The 24645-nt window shown below is 64.4% G+C and overlaps 2 protein-coding genes, 1 long non-coding RNA gene and 1 other non-coding gene across 20 annotated transcripts in view; 2 read left to right on the top strand and 2 right to left on the bottom strand.

Moving 5' to 3' along the window:
- AATK (apoptosis associated tyrosine kinase) overlaps nt 1-12922 on the top strand; it is a 47488-nt gene extending 34566 nt beyond the window's left edge. For 8 of the 17 annotated variants that reach the window (XM_077973182.1, XM_015120523.3, XM_028836903.2 and 5 more), the window contains 11 exons: nt 2036-2115; nt 2693-2811; nt 2933-3020; nt 3977-4110; nt 5531-5615; nt 5697-5818; nt 7211-7360; nt 7740-10368; nt 10486-10633; nt 10957-11151; nt 11779-12922. In XM_077973182.1, coding sequence (XP_077829308.1) covers nt 2036-2115; nt 2693-2811; nt 2933-3020; nt 3977-4110; nt 5531-5615; nt 5697-5818; nt 7211-7360; nt 7740-10368; nt 10486-10633; nt 10957-11151; nt 11779-11819 — 3791 coding nt within the window. In that variant the 3' untranslated portion in view covers nt 11820-12922. Of the gene's footprint in view, nt 1-674; nt 879-2035; nt 2116-2692; nt 2812-2932; nt 3021-3976; nt 4111-5530; nt 5616-5696; nt 5819-7210; nt 7361-7739; nt 10369-10485; nt 10634-10956; nt 11193-11692 lie in introns of all 17 variants that reach the window. The other 9 variants (XM_077973189.1, XM_077973179.1, XM_028836904.2 and 6 more) reach the window with 4 other exon arrangements.
- On the top strand, nt 4630-4696 carry MIR338 (microRNA mir-338). Its single transcript, NR_032480.1, has one exon. It is a non-coding gene; the product is annotated as a microRNA mir-338 (primary transcript).
- Nucleotides 12782-24645, bottom strand: part of BAIAP2 (BAR/IMD domain containing adaptor protein 2) — a 79305-nt gene continuing 67441 nt past the window's right edge. The window contains 5 exon segments of the mRNA XM_077973294.1: nt 12782-13939; nt 14674-14721; nt 22158-22192; nt 23745-23907; nt 24515-24583. Of these exon segments, the coding sequence (XP_077829420.1) occupies nt 13864-13939; nt 14674-14721; nt 22158-22192; nt 23745-23907; nt 24515-24583 (391 nt within the window). The 3' untranslated portion in view covers nt 12782-13863.
- Nucleotides 15709-18918, bottom strand: LOC144336062 (uncharacterized). The gene is made up of 2 exons (XR_013407483.1): nt 17520-18918; nt 15709-16263 (listed from the first exon to the last, which is right to left on the bottom strand). It is a non-coding gene; the product is annotated as an uncharacterized LOC144336062 (long non-coding RNA).

The raw sequence follows: 24645 nt of genomic DNA, 5'->3' as shown, positions 1-24645 counted from the left end.
ACTCCATTGTGCATGGCGGGAGGAGGGGCCCTGGTGGGGCCCCTGTGGGCGGGTGGTGAATCGGCCTTTCACTCAGGCTGGGGGGAGGGGCCGAGGGGTGGGGCTGACCCAGGAGTGCAGGTGCAGGCAGGGCCCTCAGCCACAGCCTCATCTGCCCCCATCTTAGGGTCCTAGGCCGACCACTCACATGGGGTGGACGTGCTGGGGGAGGCTGGGGGTGAATGGCCAGGCTTCAGGAACTCCCAGTTCTGTCCTGGAGCCTGGGTGGTGAGTGGGGGTCCCTCTAGAACCATCAGATCTCAGGCCCCCTCCCAGGAAGCTTCCAGCCTGGGGCTTCCCCCATCACTGCCCACCCCCAGCTCCTCTGGGAACACAGGCAGGAGGGGTGTCAGGCCAGTGGGAGGGGCCCCTGCCAGCCCTGTTGGGGCTCTGTTGGCACCTGGGCCTGTTACCACAGTGCCATGAAGGCTGCTTCACCTGCTCTGAGCTGTGCCTGGCTGGATCCTGAGAGCTGGCTCTGAGCCGTGCCTGGCTGGGCCCTGCGAGCCTCGCCTTCATCGTGGCAGCCTGGTACCCAAGGCACTGGTCTGGGACCTAGAGAGGGCCCTCAGCCCCCAGCTTCGGAGCCAGGGCCTCAACGCCTGTCCTACTCTGCCCCGTCTCCTGGAGGACAGGTTCCCAGTTAGGCAGGAATCAGGGCTGGCACTTGAGCTGTGAGCACATCTGTGGCCGGGCGCGAAGGACTGCAGCCACCCACTCAGCGTGCGAGGCCCTCTGACATTCCCTGATGGCTGCGGGGGTCCCTGAGCCCTGTGCTGACCTTGCTGGGAGCTGCCAGGGACCATCCACGGGGCTACTGCCCTTGGGTCCAGGGGCAGGTATGTGCCCCTGCAGATTCTCTGAGCCACCTCTGGAGGACTGTCCTGGGGACTGGGGTCGGCGGACAGGGACCTGGAAGAAGGCAGTGGTTACCTGTTTCTCTACTTTTGGAGCTCTGGTTTCAGTTTTCCGGGGGGCATGTGTTTCTAGAGAGGAGAGAGACTGGGGTGAGGCCAGAAGAGCAGCCCCAGAGGTCAGCGGGGAGAAACCTGGGCAATGGCCCCACCCGCTGGGGACCGCAGAGAAGGACGGCCGCCTCTGGCGGTGCCCAGGGCCTCTGGACTGTCTCAGCACCCATGGTCAGGACCCCCACACTTGCTCAGGGACAGTGTGGGCCTGGACGCCCCAGGGTGAAAGAGGGCTGTCCAGACAGGCTGGGCTCGGAACACAGCGCCCGGTGGGCCCACATGCTCAGTTCTGCCCTGCCCCACCTCTACATTTTCTGGGTCTCTGGGCCCTGGAAGGAGCCCCCTCCCCCTGGGCTCTCCTGGCAGCTGGGCTCAGACCCAGCCCCGTCAGCCCTCTGGGCAGTTGGCGTGGGAGCAGAATTCGGGGAATCCCTCGGGGCGTGGGCAGGCATGAGTGGGCTCTGCCAGCGCTGGCCCCTTCCTCCCGGGCCTCACTGACCCTTCCTCCCGCTGACCTCACCCGGCCTGGCCCTCGGGGAGAATGGGCCAGTGTGCTCCGTGCGGGGTTGTGCCAAGCAGCCCCCAACAAAGGAGCCTTTGGTGTGCCTGGCGTGGGATGCCAGCCTGTGGCAGGGTGGGGGTGGGCCGCTGCAGTGCCCTCCCTGTGCCGTGGCCCCAGCCTCTCGCTCAGCCACACTGCCTGCCTGGTACAGCCCATGTGGCGGGTCCGGCTCCGGGCCCTGCTGTCCCTCGCCAAGCTATTCCGGTGGCTTCAGGCACCTTCTCCAGACCTATCCAGAAAGATGCCCGGATGGAGCCTGCAGCTCCGTGGCTTTTCTGGGAAGCAGCGGCCCCTGATCTCGAGAGACCCTGGCTCCTGATGCTAGCCCCAAGGCTGCCAGCTGGTGCTGGGGACTCAGGACAGTTTCCCAGAACAGGCCAAGCGGGCAGTCCCTCTAGGGGCCAGGTGAGGAAGCTGGGGGGTGCGAAGGCCGCACTGGGTCCCTGAGCCCCCTGCTTGGTTACAGTGCAGCTCCTCAAGTCCACGGACCTGGGCCGGCACAGCCTCCTATACCTGAAGGAAATCGGCCATGGCTGGTTCGGGAAGGTATGTGTCCCACCTGGGAGAGAGGGCTGTCGCCTGGTAGGCAGAAGGGACACAGGGATGCAGACCTGCTCTTCCTGGGAGCCACCCCAGCCCCGAGGGTCTCTTCTCTGGCCCCTGGGCCCTGTTGGATCCCTCCTCAGAGTCTGGCTGCAGCCCCTTCTCCCTAGGGGGTCCTGGGAGGGAGAGGAGCAGGCTCATGGTCCTGGCCTTCCCCCGATCCTGGCCTTCCCCCGATCCTGGCCTTCCCCCGATCCTGGCCTTCCCCCGATCCTGGCCTAAACGAGACAGCTGGGTCCCTCTTCCTCACTTCAAACCCCCAGAGAGAGAGAGAGAGAGACAGAGAGAGAGGGCAGCGGGAGACTTTGGGGAGAGAATAACACAAAAGACTCAGAATATTACAGCCAGAGGGTCACCGGGAGGGGTCCGGAACCCACACCCCGCACTGCAGTGAATGGACTGGGCACAGGAGGAGAAGGGGCCTGTCCTGGGGGCCGGGGTGGGGCGGGTGGGAGAAGAGTAAGGCCTGGAAGCCGGGGCCTGTGGAGGCGGAGCAGCCGCGGGTGACGCTGTCCCACAGGTGTTCCTGGGGGAGGTGAACTCTGGCGTCAGCAGTGCCCAGGTGGTGGTGAAGGAGCTGCAGGCCAGCGCCAGCGTGCAGGAGCAGATGCAGTTCCTGGAGGAGGTGCAGCCCTACAGGTGGGAGGCCATCGGGCACAAAGGCCCACACTGTGCGACCCCTTCCTCCCCCTCCCCTGCTCGGCCCGCCTCCCCCTCCCCTGCTCCTCCCAAGTCAGGGGCCGCCTGTCCACTCCTGCAGGGCCCTGAAGCACAGCAACCTGCTCCAGTGCCTGGCCCAGTGTGCCGAGGTGACGCCCTACCTGCTGGTGATGGAGTTCTGCCCGCTGGTGAGCTGCTGCCCAGGGGGACCTGGGGCCTTTGCTGAGCCGGGGCCCTCCCTTGCCCTGCCAGTGTCTGGTGCCACCCCCTCCCTGGGGGCCTCACATCCTCCCTAAAGCCAAGACCCAGGGACCCTACCCCACCGCCTTCCAGAGGAGGCCATGGGGAGACCCAGCCTCACTGGGGAGGGACTGTGGGGGCTGGGCACAGGACAGGCCTGGGCCGGGACTCCCTGCACCCCTGGGGAGCTGCCAGCTGCTTGCTCACCTGCCTGTGTGCCCTGTGGTTCAGGAGGAGGCATCCTGGGCCAATTAGGGGCCACTGCTCCATTGGGGCTCCACGGCCTCACTCAGGCTTGAGTTTGTCATGGGGGACTGGGGATGGCCACTTCCCCATGCTGCCTGGAGTCCTGGGCCTGCCCATCACCACCACCCCCCAGGGACCCACCCCCGCCAGGGACCTGCCCCCCACCCCCTTGCACATACACAGCTCCTGCACTGAGCCGGGCCTGCCTGCGGCTGGGCTGGGTCCCCGGCTGGCTTCCCTTGGGACAGGGGCCCTCACACATTGGCGTCTGGACTCCTAACATTGGCCCTCCCAGGAGCTGAGCTTTCGGCAGGTCGGGGCTGCCGACCAATCCTCGACCACCAGCCCCAGGCTCCATCAAGCAGATCCACCGGGGCCCTGCGTTTCTCTCTGTACCACAGGCCAAGGGACTCCTGCTGCGCAGGGCTGGCTGAGGGGCGGTGGAGAGGGAGCCTTCAGTCCAGCCCAGCCCTGGTGGACACGGCCCCTCTCCAGGAACTGTTGGGTGTCAGCCACTGTGCAGGGCGCGGGGCTGCTCTGGGCAGCTGCTGTCCGTCAGCTGTGGGTAGGGGTGGAGGAGTTGGGGAGGTAGGCAGGGACCTTCCAGGGTGGCCAGTCCCCAGTCTGCTGGTGACTGCGCCATGCCCCCTTTCTGCAGGGGGACCTCAAGGGCTACCTGCGGAGCTGCCGGGTGGCGGAGTCCATGGCGCCCGACCCCCTGACCCTGCAGCGTATGGCCTGTGAGGTGGCCTGCGGCGTCCTGCACCTGCATCGGAACAACTACGTGCACAGGTGAGGGCGGGCGCGGGCCAGTGGCCAGGAAGCCCTAGGCCAGGGCCCCTCCCTGCTGTAACCCTTGGACTGGGGCCCTCTCTGGGCCTCGGCCCCTCCCCTGAAGGAAGGGCGTAGGGGCGGGTCCTGCCGCGAGGACCGGCCGGGTTCATCTCATGCAGCATCAAACAACTGCTATACAAAGGGATTTTATGACGTTTTTGAAAAATTGGGAAGACAATGGTTTGACACCCACTTTGCAGGTTTAGACGAAGAAATGTGTACTGTTGATCAAGCTGGCCTGTTCTCTGTCCCCGAGGCAGTCAGCCACCACCCTGCAGCCCCACGCCAACCCCACACTCTGTCTCCCTCAAGTCCCAAAGGGAGGGCTTAGCAGGCCCTGCTTCGCAGAACCCTGGAGGGAGGGTTCTGTCCTGCTCGGGCCAGGATGCCCAGCCCCTGGGGACCCCGGGGGGACATGCTGGAAGAAGTGGCGAAGGACATGTGGCCCCACCAGCCCCAGATGCCGCACGGCCGTCCTCTCCAACAATATCCTGGTGCTGAGTGATGACTCAGGTGACTCCAGCATCAGTGATTTTGTTGAAGAGGGTAGCTGCCAGCCTCCCGACCTGCCTGCCGAGCCCCAGCTGCCCTGCCCCCAACCCCACCCCACCCCACCCCATCCCACCCCATAGGCCCAGGACACGTGGGCCTATAGCAACCCCCAGCACACAGACACGGGCTTATGTGGGGAGGGACAGCCTGGGTTGGGCTCTGTCCCCACCCTGAGTCCTGAGCACAGAAGTAATACCGCAGGTGTGGTAATATCTACCCAGTACCCTACGCCTCCGCACACCCACGTGACCAGCCAGGCAGGGGGTCCAAGCCAGCAGCCGAGGCAGGCTGGGTTAGAGGTAGTGCCAGGGGTGACCGGCGTTCTCTGCAGACCCTACCCAACCCTGGGGCCGGTGGTGGCTCAAGTGAGAGAGAGCTCCAGCTCCGAGTGGGCATGGCAGGGCTGGGCCCTGAAACTGGACTCTGGCAGCTAGCAGGACCCCTGGGATCCTCCAGGCCTCAGTTCCCCCATCAATTCCCACCTCCTGGGAAGCCGAGGGTGATGGTGTAGCAGGGCTGGGAGGAGAGGGTCCTGGAGAAGCGTGGACGGGTCCAGGTGGGTTGTGGCAGGTCCTCACCCTCTCTAGGCCCCATTCTCATCTGCATTGTAACATTGGAGGCCCACGCAAACGGTCCCTCCCCAGGTCTCGGGGCTGGGCACAGGATAGGGCCCTAGGCAGGGGTGGGTGGTGGCAGCATCTCCAGTGCCCCTTCCGGCCTGGACTGTGAGCCATCCAGGTGTTGGCAAAGGACCCCTGTGCTGGAGTCCCCGACCTGGCACACCCCACTGACCCTGCCCTGCCCCCGCCTCTGACCCTGCCTGCAGCGACCTGGCTCTGCGGAACTGCCTACTCACGGCCGACCTGACGGTGAAGATCGGTGACTACGGCCTGGCTCACTGCAAGTACAGAGTGAGTGGGGTGGGCTGGGCTGGGCTGGGCATGAGGGGCGGGGCCTGCGCCGGCAGGGGTGACCCGTCCCTGTGCCAACAGGAAGACTACTTCGTGACCGCCGACCAGCTGTGGGTGCCTCTGCGCTGGATCGCACCGGAGCTGGTGGACGAGGTGCACAGCAACCTGCTTGTTGTGGACCAGACCAAGAGCGGGAATGTGTGGTGAGTGCAGCCCTGGTGGCGCCGTGAGGGGCTGAGGCCGAGTGCCACCCGCCTACCCATGTCAAACCATGGCCACGAGTAGTGAGGTTGGGGGGCTGCTGGAGCCACCTGTAGTGGCCGCACGCCAGCAGCCCAAGTGGCTGGTTAGGTGGCGACCCCACACTGGTGGAGACACTGCCTGACAGGTGCACCAGGGACCCCTGGGCTGACGCCCCATGGCGGGGTCAGAGCACACATACAGGGCCACAAGCCAAAAGCCCATCCTCAGCATGCTGGGGGGCCTGTCCTGGGATGGGAGACTCGGTGTGCACCTGTGCCTGGGGAGAGGGTCTGGGCAGGGTGTTGGCTGCCTTCAGGGGAGTGTAGGTCAGGCTGTGCCAGGTAGAGGAGGTGACGGTGGGGGTGCTGGGATCTCCCACAACAGCAGCCTGGAAGCCCCGCCCCCATCCTGAGCACCCAGCACGGACTGTTCATTCCCACCTGGTGTAGCCTCTGAAGGGGTGGGGCCGAGCTGCCCAGGGTAGTGGTCTGCCCTGGGGTGGGCGCCCCTTCCTGCCCTCACCTCTGCGGCTTCCCCCGCGGCCCCCACCACTCCCAGGCTGCGGTCTGGCCGCCTTCTGCTTCTGGGGAACTCTCAGATCCCATGGGCCAGGCCGCCTCCCTGAGCTTTCGGGGTCTCCCCTAAGCCACTTGACTGTGCCCCATCATGGACGCTGTCCCCTCCTCACCTCTCCACCAAGGCCCCTTCCTCGCCTGCCCACCCCACCGTGCACTGGCTGGGGTCTCCAGTCACAGGGCTCTGGCCAAGGTCTGGTGACGTCTTGCTAAATCACCTCTGTCTCACTCTGCAGCCTCTTGGGACAGCCAGGGACCAAAGTGGCTAGGTGAAGCCACAGCCCACAGGAAGGAGACCCCAGTTGCCCTACTCGCCCACATGCTCTGTGCACCCCTGCCTGTTCCCCGGCCCTGCCCATGCTGGCCTGAGGCGTCCCCTCTCTCCCGCTCCCTCAGTCCCCTTCTGATGTTGGCCCTACCCTGCCTCGGGCTCCACACCTGCCCTCCAGCTCCGCCAGGGCAGCTCCCACACTGGGCAGTGTCTGGTCTTCAGTGCATCAGTGAATGAATGAATGAGTGGACAAGCAGATGGATTTGGCCAGCCTGGCCTTTATGTGCAGGCTCCACAGGTGCTGGGCTTGGGCCTGGCCAGGTGCACATTCTGTCTGCTGAAATGAAGGGCTGTCCTCAGGGAGGGGCGGCTGATGTGGTACCACGCCCTGGTCCTGAGGCACTGGCGTGATGGCGGGAGCTGCCCCTTCGGCACCCCAGGGATCCTGCGCGGCCCTTGCTGTGGCAGGCTGTGCCCAGCCCTGACTCACAGCTGTCACCCCACAGGTCCCTGGGCGTGACCATCTGGGAGCTCTTTGAGCTGGGCACGCAGCCCTACCCCCAGCACTCGGACCAGCAGGTGCTGGCGTACGCGGTCCGGGAGCAGCAGCTCAAGCTGCCCAAGCCCCAGCTGCAGCTGACCCTGTCGGACCGCTGGTGAGGGCCCCACCGCCCTGTCCCGGACAGCCAGGCCGAGATGGGGTATCCTGACCCCCAGGCAGAGGCGGCTCACCCTGACCCCCTGGGGTTCCAGCCCTCCCTGGTCTCCCCTCTCCTCTGATAGGGCCTCTACCCACCACCTCTGCACCCCTGTGTGCAGGGAGGGAAGGCTTAGGGGGAGCTTAGGGGGAGTGCCCAACCACCTCCTGTTCCCACGCTGCTGGGCCTGCCTTGGCAGATTTGGGCCGTCACTCAAGTGGGAGATGCCCTTAACGTCCCCAAGACACTGGGAGTTAGGGGAAGCCCATCCCTGCCCCATGGACGCGTTCCTGGCCAGCGTTGCCTCTGACGTGGCCCCCGTGGGACCTCCTCGCAGGTACGAGGTGATGCAGTTCTGCTGGCTGCAGCCGGAGCAGCGGCCCACAGCTGAGGAGGTGCACCTGCTGCTGTCCTACCTGTGTGCCAAGGGCGCCACCGAAGCAGAGGAGGAGTTTGAGCGGCGCTGGCGCTCTCTGCGGCCCGGCGGGGGCGGCGTGGGTCCTGGGCCGGGTGCGGCGGGGCCCACGCTGGGCGGGGTGGTGGAGCTCGCCGCCGCCTCGTCCTTCCCGCTGCTGGAGCAGTTCGCGGGCGACGGCTTCCACGCGGATGGCGACGACGTGCTGACGGTGACCGAGACCAGCCGAGGCCTCAACTTTGAGTACAAGTGGGAGGCGGGCCGCGGCGCGGAGGCCTTCCCCGCCACGCTCAGTCCGGACCGCCCCGCGCGCCTGCAGGAGCTGTGTGCCCCCGACGGCGCGCCCCCCGGCGTGGTTCCGGTGCTCAGCGCGCACAGCCCCTCGCTGGGCAGCGAGTATTTCATTCGCCTAGAGGAGGCCACGCCCGCCGCCGGCCACGACCCCGACTGCGCCGGCTGCGCCCCCAGTTCACCTGCCATCGCAGACCAGGACGAGGACTCTGACGGCAGCACCGCTGCCTCGCTGGCCATGGAGCCGCTGCTGGGCCACGGGCCACCCGCCGACGTCCCCTGGGGCCGCGGCGACCTCTACCCTCGCGGAAGCTTGGTGCGGGACCAGCTCTGCCCCTCACGCTCGCCCTCGCCCTCGCCCTCTGCGGGGCCCCTGAGGCTGGCGGAGGGCAGAGCCAAGGATGCAGACTGGGGCGTGGCCGCCTTCTGTTCGCCCTTCTTTGAGGACCCACTGGGCACATCCCCCTTGGGAAGCTCAGGGGCGCCGCCGCTGCCGCTGACTGGCGAGGAGGAGCTGGAGGAGGTGGGAGCGCGGACGGCCGCCCAGCGTGGACACTGGCGCTCCAACGTATCTGCCAATAACAACAGCGGCAGCCGCTGTCCAGAGTCCTGGGACCCCAGCTCTGTGGGCTACCACGCTGATGGCTGCTGCAGTCCGAAGCAGCCCCCGCGGGCCTCCCCTGAGCCGGCATACCCCGGGGAGTCTCTGCTTGGGCTGCAGGCAGCCTCCTCTGCCCAGGAGCCAGGCTGCTGTCCCGGCCTCCCCCATCTATGCCCTGCCCAGGGCCTGGCACCTGCCCCCTGCCTGGTCACACCCTCCTGGACAGAGGCACCTGGTAGTGGGGGTGACCACCTGCAGGCAGAGCCCAAGCTTGCCACGGAGGCTGAGGGCACTGCCGGACCCTGCTTGTCCCTTCCTTCTGTCCCCTCCCCATCCCAGGAGGGAGCCCCACTTCCCTCAGAGGAGGCCAGTGCCCCCGATGCCCCTGGCGCCCTGCCTGACTCGCCCACGCCTGCTGCTGGTGGCGAGGTGTCTGCCACCAAGCCGGCTTCCACCCTGAATGGTGGTGGCAGCTCCCCTGAGGTGGAGGCACCCAGCAGTGAGGATGAGGACACAGCTGAGGCCACCTCAGGCATCTTCACTGACACGTCCAGTGACGGCCTGCAGGCCGAGAGGCTGGATGTGGTGCCAGCCTTCCGCTCTCTGCAGAAGCAGGTGGGGACTCCTGACTCCGTGGACTCCCTGGACATCCCGTCCTCAGCCAGTGATGGTGGCTATGAGGTCTTCAGCCCGTCGGCCGCTGGCCCCTCTGGAGGGCAGCCCCGAGCACTGGACAGTGGCTATGACACGGAGAACTATGAGTCCCCCGAGTTTGTGCTCAAGGAGTCACAGGAAGGGTGCGAGCCCCAGGCCTTTGGGGAGCTGACCTCAGAGGGAGAGGGCCCCGGGCCCGAGATACGGCTCTCTGCCTCCCTCAGTGGCCTCAACGAGAAGAACCCCTACCGAGACTCTGCGTACTTCTCAGACCTGGAGACTGAGGCCGAGCCCACCTCGGGCCCAGAGAAGTGTGGCGGGGACCAAGGTCCTGGGCCAGAGCTGGGCCTGCCGAGCACTGGGCAGCCATCTGCACAGGCCTCCCTCAGGCCTGGGGTTCCTGGGGAGGCACAAGGCTCTGGCCCCGGGGAGGTGCTGCCCCCACCGCTGCGGCTTGAAGGGTCCTCCCCAGACCCCAGCACCTGCCCCTCAGGCCTGGTCCCAGAGCCTCCAGAGCCCCAAGGCCCAGCCGAGGTGCCGCCTGGGCCCAGCCCCAGCTGCTCGCAGTTTTTCCTGCTGACCCCGGTTCCGCTGAGCTCAGAAGGCAACAGCTCTGAGCTCCAGGGGCCCACAGGACTGTTGTCAGGGCTGACTCCACAAAAGCGGATGGCGGGCCCAGGCACCCCCCGAGCCCCACTCCGCCTGGCTCTGCCTGGCCTCCCTGCGGCCTTGGAGGGCCGGCCGGACGAGGAGGAGGAGGACAGTGAGGACAGCGACGAGTCTGACGAGGAGCTCCGCTGCTACAGCGTCCAGGAGCCTAGCGAGGACAGCGAGGAGGAGGCGCCGGCGGTGCCCGTGGTGGTGGCTGAGAGCCAGAGCGCGCGCAACCTGCGCAGCCTGCTCAAGATGCCCAGCCTGCTGTCCGAGGCCTTCTGCGAGGACCTGGAACGCAAGAAGAAGGCCGTGTCCTTCTTCGACGACGTCACCGTCTACCTCTTCGACCAGGTGGGCCACTGCCGACCGGTGTCTGCTCGGGGCTGCGGGTCGCGCTCCCGCAGGAAGGGGTGGGAGCGGCCGCGACTCCTGGCGGCCAAGCCACCTGGTGCTCTCTGATCCCTCCAGGAAAGCCCCACCCGGGAGCTCGGGGAGCCCTTCCCGGGTGCTAAGGAGTCGCCCCCCACGTTCCTTATGGGGAGCCCCAGCTCTCCCAGCGCCCCCAGCCCGCCGCGGCAGGCTGATGGCTCCCCAGATGGCTCCACTGCGAAAGAGGGTGAGCCGGGGCGGGGCCGGGCCCATGATGTCACGGGAGGTGGGGCCTGGTCCGTGCCTTGTGGGAGGCGGGGCCTAATGTGTGACATCATGGGAGGAGCACCTGGCCCTTGATGTGTGGGAGGCGGGCTTTGGCCCGTGACGTCATGAGAGGCCGCTTTGGTATGTGACGTCATTGGAGGCGGGGCCTGGTCCGCGCTGCATGGGAGGTGGGGCCTGGGCCCGTGACATCATGGGAGGCGGGGCCAGGCCCATGACTGTGGGAGCGGGGCGGCCCGGGGTCCCAGGCTGTGAGTGCGAGTGACATCGTCACCTGGGTTGCAGGTGGCGGGTTTGCGTGGGACGACGACTTCCCGCTGATGCAGGCCAAGGCAGCCTTCGCCATGGCCCTGGACCCGGCCGCACCCGCCCCAGCTGCGCCCACGCCTGCTCCCTTCTCGCGCTTCACGGTGTCGCCCGCTTCCACATCCCGCTTCTCCATCACGCACGTGTCTGATTCAGACGCTGAGTCCGTGAGAGGTGAGGCCCGTGCGAGGCAGGGACGGAGCTCCGAGGGTGGGGCCCCTCCGTCTAGGTCCCTGCCGGGCCAGCCAGGTGTCCCTACCCCTGCAGCCTCTGCCAGGTGTCCCTACCCCTACAGCCCCTGCCCACGTGCCTGACAAGTGCCCACCTCCTCGAAGGCCCCCCGCCCTCTCTCCCCTCCCCTCGGTAGACCCATTATTTCCTAGCTGTCCTGGCCTGTGGCTGCAGCCTTGGGGGAAGGGCCGTCAGCCTCACCCCTGCCTGGCGCAGGGTGCCCCCTGCGTGGCAGAACAAGCACGCAGGTCACTAGGAGGCCACTACATGACCCTGGCCGCCATCTTCCTGTTCAGGCCTCAGTTTCCCTGTGTGTAAAAGAGGACTTGGAGGCATTTGCCGAGCCTTGTTGGCCTGGGTCTAGTGATACAGGAGAGTGGGAGAAATGGGTCCATCTCCTACCTACACACAGCCAGATCTGCTGCAGGGAAGGGGCCCGGGCTGGCCCCATAGCCCCTACTGGCCCGGCCTGTATGTGGGCCAGGGATGGAGGCCAGGTGGGAGTTGTGGGGGGGAGGCAGGCCCTGGTGTCTTAGGACCCTGTGTTCACTTTGTCGTCCTGCTTGCCAGGCCCTGCAGCAGGTGCCGGGGGTGAGAGTAAAGAGGCTTGAAACCAGGGCAGCTCCTGCTCCTCGAGGCTGGCATCACCAGAGCCCCTGCCAGGCAGCAGCGAGGATGGTGACCGAGAAGGTGGGGACCGTGTCCTGGTGGCTGTTGGCAGCAGATTCGGGTGCCTCTGCCCCACATGGTGTCCTGGAAAAGCCCGCAGGATGAGAGGCCCTGGACAGTGGATTGGCCATGCTCCGCCCCGGAGGCAGAATTTGGGCTTCTGGGTTTGCTGCTAGCCCCTGGGGACGCCTGGAGTTCCAGTGGATGTCTGTACACACACACTCGAGGGGCCAGTGCCCCTGGGTACGGCGGCCCCTGCCCTCTGCTCTGCCTGCCGCTGCCGGCTGCCTGGCCTCGGAGGTCCCACATGCCCCATCTGGTGGCTCCTCCGGTGTCCTCACAGGACACTTGACACAGGACAAGGCATGGCCCCGAGACACTGGCAGGCTTGTGAGCCTCCTCCCACCCCCTGTGCCCCCATCCTTGCCTGGCTCCTGGTGGCTCAGGGCAAGGAGCAGCCCTGGGCGCCTGTGTCAGTCCTGTTTCCTCTGCCCTTATCTCAAAGTCTGTGGCTGTTTCCCCTTCACTGACAGCTAGACCGGTAAGCCCACCCTTCCCACAGGGAATGGGCTGTTCCCACCTGGGTCCTGCTGTGGCCACGGTGGGCAGCCAAAAAGATCAGGGGTGGAGGGGGCTTCCAGGCTGCACTCCTGCCGCCGTGGGCCCCGTTCTAGAGGTGCCCTTGGCAGGACCGTGCAGGCAGCTCCCCTCTGCAGGGCACTATCCGGTCCTGTGCCCCAGCTGCGAAAGGAGAGTGGGGGCCATACCCCGCAGTCAGTGTTGGGGGGCTCCTGCCTACAGGGAGAGGGATGGTGGGGAAGGGGTGGAGCTGGGGGCAGGGCAGCGCAGGGAATATTTTTGTAACTGCTGTGGTTGGAGCGAATGAAAGTGGGGTGACTTTAAGTTATTGTTGCCAAAGAGATGTAAAGTTTATTGTTGCTTTGCAGAGGGATTTGTTTTGTGTTTTGTTTGAGGCTTAGAACGCTGGTGCAATGTTTTCTTGTTCCTTGTTTTTTAAGAGAAATGAAGCTAAGAAAAAAAGAAACCTTTGTGTGTTGTCTCCTGAGGTCTGCCGATAAAGTCCTGGACAGGAGGGGCTGTGCCGTGGCTGGGGTAGGAACCCAATGCCACCCCTTCCTGGGGCCAGGAGGAAGCTGCCCCTCTCTTCCCCACTGCCCTTGGCACACCCTGGTGGAGGGGATGGTGTTCTGGCCCTACTGTGTCTGGGGGTGCAGGGGCAGATCCCTGCAGGTCTCCCTTCCTGCAGGCCGAGTTGGCCTGGTGGGGACGGGTGAAGAGAGTGGACCTACAGGCCTCTCCAGGACAGCCTCCTCCCTGCCCTTCTGAGGGCACTGTCTGTCCCCGGGCCCAGGGTGGAAGGCGGAGTCAGGAGAGTTGAGCACAGCTGGGCTCCCCTGCACCCTCTGCTGGCCAGCTCTCAACTGCCCTCCTGACCTGCCAACTCTGCAGCTTCCTGTCCCCGGGCTGTGAGTGGCTGCAGGCGGGAGTGGGCTCTGCTGGAGACTCCTCCCCAGGCAAGGGCTGCTGTCACCAATGCAGCTCTCACCACATTGTATTTCACCTGACAGTATCGAAGAACACAGATCTGCTAATGAAGTGTTAAAACCCCCAGCTCCAGCAGAGTTCCCCAGTGCCTGCAGGAGTGAGTGGCGGTGGGCGAGGTCCACCCAGGAGTCCTGGGACAGAGCCCAGGAGCGGGGAAGCCCCCACCTGCCAGCAGGTACCCTGGTGACCCCGCACAGCACCTGACAGCTGGCCTTTGGCCACAGGAGAGAGCTGGGCGGCCCTAGCAGCAAGGTTCTGGATGGGAGGCTGGGTAGGGGGGAGGCTGGGGAGGCCCTCGCGACACTGCCAGTGGGAGTGAGGGGTCCAGGAGAGCCCCACTGAGGGGCATGGAGAGGGACCAGGCCCCACACTCCAGGCGCACCTGCCGGGCCTGCAGGGAATGACGTGCTTATGGGAAGTTCATCTTCCAGCCAGGATGTGGGCGCTCCCATCCCCATGCTCCCGGCCTTCTGGCCCTTGGGTGGACAGATCACACCTGGTGCAGAAGGAGCCTGTTTATTAGGCAGGAGAAGCAGCAGGGCAGCCGGGCTCCCCCCAGCCACCAGCTGGCCAAATGTCCTCCCTTGACCCAGGGGCACCCCAGGGCTCCATGGCCATGTGACCAGAGGTGAATACCCTCAAGAGGTGGCCCCTCGGCCCTGGGCAGCACAGCCAGTGGGTCTCGGCCCTTCAGGGGCCTGCGCCCCCCTGTGCCCAGCCCTGCCCAGAACAGCTGGGATCCAGCCCAGGCCAGACTCAAGTGGGGCGAGGCCAGGCAGCCGGGGCCTGGATGTTCTCTTTTTTTTTTTTTTGAGACGGAGTCTCGCTGTGTCGCCCAGGCTGGAGTGCAGTGGCCGGATCTCAGCTCACTGCAAGCTCTGCCTCCCGGGTTTTTACGCCATTCTCCTGCCTCAGCCTCCCGAGTAGCCGGGACTACAGGCGCCCGCCACCTCGCCCGGCTAGTTTTTTGTATTTTTTTTTTTTTTTTTTTAGTAGAGACGGGGTTTCACCGTGTTAGCCAGGATGGTCTCGAACTCCTGACCTCGTGATCCGCCCGTCTCGGCCTCCCAAAGTGCTGGGATTACAGGCTTGAGCCACCGCGCCCGGCCTGGATGTTCTCTTAACAGGAGCGCGCAGAGGATGACAGAACAGGCTGCATGGGCAGAGCGGGGGAAGCCGCCGGATGGGCAGTGCCGCAGATGTGGCCATCAGCTGAGGAGAGGGGCAGACCTGTCGTTGGTCACTGTCGGCTTCAGCTGGACATGGGCGAAGGGATTCCTGAAAGAGAAAAACGTGGTTTTAATTTAGGGCAGAAGCCATGGGTAAACTCTGGCACCTGGGCTGCCCAATGCCCCAGGGATCCCCAGTGCTGGATGCCTACAGTCCGATCTCAGGGCACAGAGAGCTCGCAGACAACAGAGGCTGCTCTGGGGGGCAGGGAGGGTCAGGTGCCATCTGCAAGGCTGCCTGACCCCAAGGTGCACCGCCCTCTGCTCACCCTACGTGACCTAGACAAGGCAGGGTGCCCCCACTCTGATCCATCACCCTCCCAGCAGCGTGGGTGGGCAGGGCAGGGTGGGGCGGGGCAGGCCAGCCGCACCCTCCCAGTGAGGGGTGGACATCACCACTGAGGCTGGGGACTCAAGACAGCCCTGAACCGGGCACACATCAGTTTGGTGGCCCCCCACCAGGCCAGGCCCACACCCAGGGACACAGCTTGGCAGAGCGCCCAGCCCAGCCCAGCTCTGGCATGGGGGCATCCACAGGAAGACAGGTTAGGCTCGCGGCTCCCTCAGGGCTGCAGATGGACACCCACGAGCCCTGCAGAGCAGCTGGCCATCCCCTGGCCAGACAGTTGTTCCCCTGCTAAGGGCTCAGCCACCTGTCCCCCCGGGGGTGCCGCGCCCTCCCCCATGTCCCCGGGGCCACAGCTGATGCACAAATACGACTCGAGACAAGAATTTGAAATGGAACAAGATGAGCACGGATGAGAAGGACCCTATGGATCAGAGGGGAGCCTGGGCCTTTCTCTTTGGAGTCCCCACCTTCGGAGGGAATAGCACAGGACAGGATGGGGGATGTCAGGCAGCTCCAAGGGTGACAGTACAGATGGCATGTGGACGTTAAGACGCAGCAGGGACGGGACTGTGCTCCGGCAGAGCTGTGCTTGGACTGGAGCCATTACCTGGAGCGGAGTCACCTCTGGCACAGTTGGGTCCACAGGAGCCTGGGCAGCCGGGAGCAACCCCCGGGGTGGGCAGGCAGGGCTCCATCCAGCTGCCCAGGAGGCGGCGCAGGGCAGGGGCAGCTCCCTAAGCTTTCCTGAGGACTTTTGTGTTTTCTAAGAACCTGAAACACTTCAGACTGAGTTTTTAAGAGAATGAAATATGTGGAAGAGACTGATGGGTCTGCGGAAGGCTCTCAGACTTCCAGATGGCGTCTGAGCGTTGGCACCCCGCTGAAAGGATCTTTTGATCTCTCAAATGCACTGGAGCCTCAGGGTCTGCTGGATTCCCGGCTGCTTTCAGCTTTGATCTGTGCAGCTTTGCCCTTCATGGGGCCTGGGTAGGGGCTGCCTGGGGGTCCGATGGTGAGGATTCCACCTCTATCCGTGGTGTCGGCCCATGCCCTGTCTCCCTGCCAGGCTAGACCCACCCCTAGGGAAATGCTCTGAGTCCCTCCACAGGCCCAGGGTCCGGAGGGAGCTCCGGGGAGATTAGAAATGGGGCTGGCTGGGCGCGGTGGCTCCTGCCTGCAATCGCAGCACTCTGGGAGGCCAAAGCAGGAGGAACCACTTGAGCCCTGGAGTTCAAGACCAGCCTGGGCAGCAAAGTGGACCCGTCTCAAAAAGAAAAAAAAAGGCCAGGCGTGGGAGTGGAGCATGCCTGTGGTCCCAGCAACATGGGGGGCTGAAGTGGGGGGATCGCTTGAACCCAGGAGGTCGAGGCAGTAGTGAGCTGTGTTCCCACCACTGCACTCCAGCCTGGGTAACACAGTAAGACCCTGCCTCAAAAAAAAAAAAAAAAAAAAAAAAAGGAAAGGTGGGTTCCCAGAGAAGGGGCCTAGACCTGGCCCAGACCACAGCCGGGGGCAGCACAGCTGCGTGGTTCTCACTCCTGCTCCCAATCAAAGGCAAAGGCAAAGGCACAGTGCTAGCCCAGACCCCAGGGGTAGGAAGCTCTCCCACCGGTGCGGGCCTGTTCCCTAACCTGCAATTTTCTCTTCTCGTCTCCCAGAATGGTGGGACTAGGTGGAGCCCGCTGAACCATCCACACTGGGTGGCTCTGAGGCTGCAAATGCTGTATCCAATCTCAGCCTGACAGGGGCAGCGGGTTGGCGGGGACGGGGAGAGCACAGGCCAGAGCCCAAGGCTGGCTGGGAGAGCAGGTCCACGCGGAGAGGCTGGGCGGCCCCATTTCCCCTACTCTGGCCCCTACCCCTCAGCCGCCTGGGACAGACGCGCCCAGGAGGCCTGCAGGGAGCTCACTGTGCTGAGAGTGGGGGCCTAACAGCCAACAGAATGTGACGAAGTTTGGAGCCCAAGGCCACCGCATGGAAGCCACAGACATTGCTCCCTGCCAGAGGACACACGCCAGGCCCCACCTCCTGCAGGACGTGGCCCTGGGCAGCGATTGCCACGAACTACCCAGTGACACCACCAGCACCTCTCCAGCCAGCGAAGGAAAGTCACCAGACAGGTCCAAGAGCAGAGGGCCCCAAGGAGGGCCTGCGTCATGTTTGGGGAGCTGCTGGTTTGGGGAGTTCAGAGGCCTGGGCTCTTGTCTCACTGAGAGCCGCCCCTCAGAGGCTGCTAAGCAAGGCTGCAGGGGTGACCTAGTGGCTTTTGTAATTTTTAAATTGCATTATTATTTTGAGACAGGGTCTTGCTCCGTCTTCTGGGCTGGAATGCAGTGGTGTGACTGTAGCTCACTGCAACCTCCACCTCCGGGCTCAAGCAATCCTCCCACCTCAGCCTCCTGAAAAGCTGGGACTACAGACGCACGCCACCATGCCTGGCTAATTTTTACTTTTGTCAAGATCGGGGTCTCCCTATGTTGCCCAGGCTTATCTCGAACTCCTGGGCTCAAGAGATCCTCTCGCCTCAGCCTCCCAAAGTGCTGGGATTACAGGCATGGGCCACGGTCCCAGCCAACTGGCCGCTTCAAGGCATGGATGCCAGTGCTGCAGAGCCAGCTGTGGCCAGGAAGGCTGGGCATGGGCACTTCTGCCAGGAAGGAGCTGGCCAGGGGGCCTCTTGGGGTTTGAGGGACTGGGCACCCCTCCCCTGCCCACGGGGGGCTCTCGGTGTGTCCTGGGGATCCCGTGCCCACCACCCCTGCAAACCCACACAGCCTGGAAGAGTCCACCTCCCCGCGGCAGAGCAGCTTCCCACTCCAGCCCCACGGAACTCAGGAGCGCCTCGGAATGCAGGCAGTCGTCTAGGATCATTTCCTGAACCAACGCCTTGAACGTGAGGCAGAAGGATTCCGAGAAGAAACAGCCATCACAAAGTGCGTTTTGACCAGTTAGGCGACTCCAGACTCCAGACCCTGAGCTGGGCGGACAACACCGGTTCTGTCTTCTGGCGTCAGCTGCTTCTCTGTGTCTTCAGAAGGTGGGCCCTTCTGGAACCGCGTCCAGCATGGGCGCTTGGGCCTCCGCTGACAAGTATGGACAGCGGCCAGGGGTGCTCCCCCCTCCACTCTCATTCCAAGGCCCCCTTCTCAGGGCCCAAAGCTGGGGCATGGCAGGGTGGCGATGGGGTTGGGGAGTCCCTTGACCAACTGCAAGTGGCTTTCGACACCCCCAATCTCAGCTGAGTTGTCAGACCAGGCAGACTGTGTGGCCAGGAAACTGGCCCCTGGCGCTGTGGAGTGGTGCTGAGCGCCACTGCCCCACTGGCACTGCCACCCAGGGTCTCTGCCCTCCACCAAGGGACGTGGTCCCTGACACAGGCTGTGCCAGCCTCATCTCTGAGCCTTCACCCCTTCCAAGTCTCACCAGGTGAGGGCAGCCCCCTCGCTCAGAGGGACCTGGGGGAGTGGGGGGTATGGAGGTCTCCCAGAAACAGCATCTCAGAAGGGAGAAAGATGGAGGTAGAAGGCAAGGTGGTGGCCAGGGCCAACCCAGAGCATCTATGCTATCCAGTCCCCAAAGTTCAGGAGCATTTTTCTACAGAACCTTCCAGAATTCATGCCGAATATCAACAACAGAAAGGCAGCAAAGAAGACAGATCCGTGATCTGCCTGTGGCTTGGCTGCCCATGGGCCAGGATGCCTGCTGTGACCATCAGGGAGACGCAGGGACCAACGTCCTTTGTGAAGGATGCAGGCACTGGCTTTGCAGAGCCACCCTCCTAGCAACTTAGGGATGGGAGGGTGGTGGGAAGCAGGACCCACCCAGACACAGGTGCAGCGGATTGGAAGGTGTGGGTAAGGGCCCCCTATGAGGGCACAGGGCCTGCTCCTGGGCAGCCTGGCACATCCCAAATATACACTGGGCACCAGGGAAGTGGCCCACTCAACCCGCGAGGAGATGGGCTCAGACCCGGACTCCAGAGTTCCACTGGAGTTGGAGCCATAGTGGCCCTGTGGCCCCTGGAGTGAGCGTCAGCTCAAACCCGGACCCAGCAGTCCTCCAGGTCTGCAGGTGCACACTTGGGATGGAGCCAGTTGGGTCCATGCTGTGGGGCTTGGGGGACAGAAGAGGCAAGGTCAGACTAACAGCACAGCCCCATCGCCAGTGGGCCCAACACCTGGCTCCAGTGCCTATGGAACTCCCCGGGGCTCTTGCCAGGACCCCAGCCGCCAGTCTCCACGAGGCTGTCATCCTTACCAGCCCCAAAGGCACACACACCCGAAGGAGCCCAAGCTGGCGCTGCAAGTCAGGCGGGAAAGGCCCAGGCTGCAGCTGCTTGCCGGGGTCACCTCTTGACTATAACTGAAGTGCCCAGCAGGGCAGGAGAGGACCACAAAGAAGGTCAGGGCCAGAGCCATACCCAGCAGTGAGGGGAGCCCCGGGCACAGCCAGCCAAAGTCCACAAGCTTCCAGGAGGGGAGGAGGAGACTGTGAACCCAAGGAGGGGACCCAGTAGAGAAGGCCCAGCACCCAGAGCAAGAGGCAGGCTCAGTGGACCCCTGGCCCTGCCATGCAGCCAGGCCCTCCCCACCCACGCTGCGTGGCTGAGGCCAGAGGACCTGTGTAGACCCACTGGCCAGTGACCGCACAAGAACGCCAGGCAACTTACTAACTCTAGTCAGGCGGCTCAGAATCTGGCCACTTCCACATCGGCGCTGCAAGGAAACACAAGGCTCAGTTGGAGGCGGCATGAGGTCTGAGGACTCGGGGTTGCAGAGGAGGGGGAACCACGGGCGAGCTGCCAGGAGACCGAGAACCCTGGAGCACTTGGGAGTCGGCACAGAGCTGGGGCTCTGGCTCTCCCTGGACGGCGCCTGCGGACCCGGCCTCACTTGCCGGCCTGAAGAGAGCCAGGAGCCTGCCTCAGCCGCAGGTGGCCCCGCACTTTCCCCTGGGGCGGCGGGGCCCCCGCAGAGCCCCGGCACAGTGAGTGACTGTCACTGGGCCAGCACTGTGTGCAAGCCCAGGTGATCTAGCAGGCGACTGAGTGCCAAGAAAATACCTGGCAGAGGCAGGCACGAGGCGGGGCCCCCACGGCCCAGACGCATGCCGGGAACCGGAAGGAGGTCCATACCCAACTCGTGCAATAAATAAAACTTTTATTCAAACAAGTAACTGCAGTACAGGGCACAATTCAGATTTTTTAAAAAAGGAAAGGAAACAGGAAAAAAATATGTTCAGCACTTTACATCTTCATACAAGTGTTGCTGTTTTGTGTCTACATTCATCCATTGAGCATGGAATCCCCTGGATTTGAAATCTTTAGCGGAGCGGGAACGCCGGTGCGGCGGGGTCTCTACATAGGGCCCGGTCCGCCCTCGAGTTCCCCTTAACCTCAGGCGGTCCGCGTCTGGAGCTGCTTCCCACATAAACCAGGCCACACCCCAGGCCACGGGGAGGTGTGCGGGAGGCTTTTGCTAAACCACATCAGATAAAGGAGCGTCGCAGCTTCCCAGGGGCTCCCACCAGCAGGCAGGCTGAGCCGGGCTGTGCCCTGCACTCAATTCCCCAGAGTTCAGTGTGTGAAGAGACAATACCAGTAGCCACTGAGTCCACTGTGTTTGTTTCTAAAGTCACCAAGACACACAAAAAGACGAGAGCGTTTAGGAAGAACCAGGCAGGAACCGCCTGTCTCCCCCAGGTGGGGGGTGTGGGTGCGACGTGCCCAGAGCTGCCCTCCCCCGGCCGGGCCTGGCCCACACACCCTGCCCCGAGCAGCCAGGTAGCCCGGGGCAGCCTTGATGCCCTCACAAGGCTGGTCAAAGGAATGTGGGGGTGGGGTGGTCGCTGGAGGTCTTTGGAGTGTCCGTGTGCGGCCAGCCGGGCAGCGCCTGCCCCCGACCTTGCTCCTGCCGGTGCCCGACGGGAGGCGAGGCCACTCTGCCACGCTGCTCTATGTACACTTGGCCCGCAGCGTCCGGAGGGAGAAGCCCTCAGGTGCCCGGGCCCGGCCTCCCTCACAGGAGCGGCCGGCTTCCTCAGGAGGCCCCTCGAGCTTGGCACGAGCCCCCTTTCTCTGTGCAGCCCTCCACAGGGTCCGGGGTGACCAGGGACCCCAGCACCTTCCCTGTCTGGACAGAGGCCTTTGCGCCGGGAAAGTCAGATGCGAGATAACAGCGCACACCGGAGTCCATGCAGATCGGTTTTTGTTTTTCAGGAAAAAAAAAAAGTCCTTTTTCCTGTTTTTTGTTTTTTGTTTTTTTTTTTTCAAAGATTTTTCTTTTTCTCCAAACTTTAGACCTGGCTCACGGCGAGCCTTAGAAAAGCAGTGAGTGCCACAGACACTGCAGGGTGGGGCCGAGGGTGCCCCGCACGGCCCAGCAGGTCCTGCCTGGCAGTTTCTGCTCGAAAGGCTGGGACACACAGGGTGGGGCGCGTAAACACTGGGGTGGGGGGGGCGGATGGAGCAGCACCATGGACCCTGGGGGATCACAGAGTCTGGGGTCACCAACCAAAAGGCAGGGGCAGGTGGAAAAGAAAACCCAGGAACAAACCAGCAAGAGCTGAGGAGGAAAACAGACGGAGACCAGGGGGAAGGCGCGGAAGCTCTTCAGAGCAGCGGCTGCCCGGGGTCAGCGTCCTCACACTGTGGACACCAGCGTGCCGCTGCCACTGCGAAACAAAGCACGGGACGGCTGCCTGGCTGCACAACGCTGCCCGGCCACAGGCAGCGACTCTGCCCGCACCAAGCAACACCCCTTTCAGCAGCCCCCGTTGGCCTCCTGGCCCTCCAGGAAGGCAAAGGACGGGGTGGAGCGCAGGCTGGGGGCAGAGGAGGCTGCAGCCCCAGCCGCGGATGCCGGCCTCAGCCACCCTCCCCAACCTTGCCTTTGCCTGACAGGGATGGATGGGGCCAGCCAGATGCGATGAAAGAGGGGCAGGGCCCAGGGGGGTTTCCGTGTCACTCGGAGAGAGCAGGAGGCCCTGGGGGACGTCCCTGGCTCTGGCAGAGGTGAAGGGCCAGGCTGGGCCCTAAAGGAAGAAGAGATGGCCCCAGGTCCTAGGAGAGGGACCTGCCCCACCCAGCCTCTTCACACCCACCCACGGTCCCAAAGACAGGTCTGAAAGCCCCTTACCTGCTCATGGACCGCGCTCCATAGTCATCCAGGCCCTGGAGGGAGAGGCGGAAACACGTCAGGCCAGGTGACGGGGCCTGTGGTCACCCACAAACGGTCATCCTGCCTGGGCAGGGTTCAAACCGTGTTCCCTCGGAAGGCTCCCCATCTCCTGGCTGCAGCACTCAGAGGCCTGCCTGGAGCCCCGGTTCCAGTGGTAAAGTGATGACTGCCCAAATCAATGGGGATGCCTCCTCCAGCCAGCGGCCACCTGAATTTGTAGCTTGTTGCACACTCCCAAACACACGCAAGACCGGCCTCCTGGGACCTCCGCCCGCCCCCAGGGAGCCGAGGCCCCTGCAGGGCACCTACAGCACCTCACCCATGCCTAGGCAGGCCCCTGGGACCCCTCTGCCCACCCATGGGCCCAGACCCCAGCTACAATTTCCTGGAAACTTGTCACATGTACCATCCCGGCCCGTGGGAGGGTGACACTGCCTGGGAGGAGAGCCCAGGTGTGGTGCTGGGGCTGGCTGCGCCCTTTATCTGCCAGCATGGCCTGGCCTGGGGCCTAGGGCAGGTGCAGACCCCTCCCTTGGCTCTCCCAGCACTGAGTCTACCCCAGAGGCCGACCTGTGGAACACCCACGGCCCAGAGCCCGAACCTCTCCAGGTCGCATCCTGCGGCCTCAGCTCAGGCTGTCAACCTGGGGGCCCCTCACTTGTGGGTCGACAGCTGAGCAGTCACCCAGGCTGCCCGTTATCTCAGAAAAAGGTGGGTTCTCTTCTCTCTACCCACTGCCTGAGGCCCAACCCTGGAGACTGGCCCTGGGAACAGCTGCTAGCCCAGCCAGCATCCCACAAACGACCCCCAGCTGAGAAGCCCCAGGCCGACAGGGGTCTCCAACCCTCCAACTCCAGGAGCCTCCCCGGACGGCGCGGGTTGGGACCTGGCAAGCTACCACGCACACTCACATCCTGTCCCAGCCTAGACACCAGGACCGCCATGATCCTGGGCTTCCGAGGACACACACCAGGGCCTAGGACCCAGGCCCTGATCCTCCAGCTCTGGCCTCCTGGCACCAGAGGGCCCACATCCAGGGTCACGCTGACTGGAAGAGTCCAGCCACGTGCCAGGGCTGAGCAGAAAGCACTCCCATCATATGGGTATGACTGAGGGAGCCCCGTGGTTCTCATGGAAGGGATCCTAACCCCCTGGCTCTCCCAGAAGGGCCGGGTCCAGGCCCACCTCTAGGCCAGCCACTTCCCAGCCCAGACGCTGCCCCCTTGGGCAGAGCAGTGAGCTGCCCATGGCCGGCTGAGGGCACCATGAGGGACGGGCCCACCCCACCCCACCCCACCCCACCCCACCCCACCCCACCCCACCCCAGCGTGCCAACACAGGGAGCCTGCTGGGGCGAGGCGAGCAGCCTGTGGCTGAAGCAGGGGTGTGCACACATTCCTAAATCACGGAGCCTTCACCCCAGGCCTGTCCAAAGAGACCCAGACCCCCAGGCGCCTGGCCCCTCAGTGGAGGCTCCAACGTGGGACGGCAGGCTGAGCCCACTGTTCCACCTGCGGGCCCTCCTAGCCCAGCCCGCCCGCTGACCTGGGAGAAGGCGGGCACAGCCACACTGTAGGGCCTCTGCTTGAAGCCGCTGGTCGTCTGGGCGGGGAAGGCCCGGGAGGCGGCGCCGTAGTCGGGGGGCGGGATGGCCAGGTCGTCCTTGTCCAGGAGGTTGCCGGTGCTGCTGCTCTTCCCTTGCTGCAGGCTGCAGGGACAGGAACTCAGAGATAGCCCAGCAGGCCAGACACCCCCAACACCCCACAACCCTGTGGGCTCCCTGGACGGCCCACCCTCACCTACCCCACGCCACATGCGGGAAACTGCTCTCAGGCCAAGGCTGTAGCCCTGGTGACCATGGGCCAGGCCAGTCTGGCCTCCCTCCCTCCTCCTGGCCATGAAAGTGAGTCAGGAGGACTCCAGAGGGGCTGGGCTGCCACAGCAACCCCAACCCTCCCAGCAGCCATGCACCCCGCCAGCTTTCAGCTACTGCGATTCTCTGAAGGCTGGGAGAACCTGGAGCACCTGGGACAGCCAGGTCCTTGCACACCTGGCCCCCAGGTGCTGCCCCCACAGCACCTGCTGCCTGCACTGGTGTCCCCAGGGCTCTCGGGCCCCACCGCACAGGGTACCACCATGCTTCCACCCTGAGGGCCTCAAGCGCCCAGCTCTCAGGGCCACTGGGGATGGCCCTGCAGTAGCAGACAAGGAGCCAGAAGCCCATCCCAGCTTTCCAAGCCCAGGGACCTGCTGGTGCCATCGCAGCCCCTCTCCAGAGCTGGGGATCTAGCACTCCCTTTGGGCCCAGCGCTCACCTCATATGCAGCCTGTCACTGCCGTCGCTGTCCAGGACCCGGGTGTAGGAGAAGGGAAACCAGCCCCGCCTGGAAGAGAGGCCCCAGCTAAGAGCCACACTCAGCCCGGAGGCCCCGGGTGGGGGCAGTGG

Source organism: Macaca mulatta, chromosome 16, assembly GCF_049350105.2.
Source record: "Macaca mulatta isolate MMU2019108-1 chromosome 16, T2T-MMU8v2.0, whole genome shotgun sequence".
NCBI classification, from domain to species: Eukaryota; Metazoa; Chordata; class Mammalia; order Primates; family Cercopithecidae; genus Macaca; species Macaca mulatta.
The sequence above is the reverse complement of the archived record's forward strand: the minus strand, read 5'-3'. Positions and strand labels throughout refer to the sequence as shown.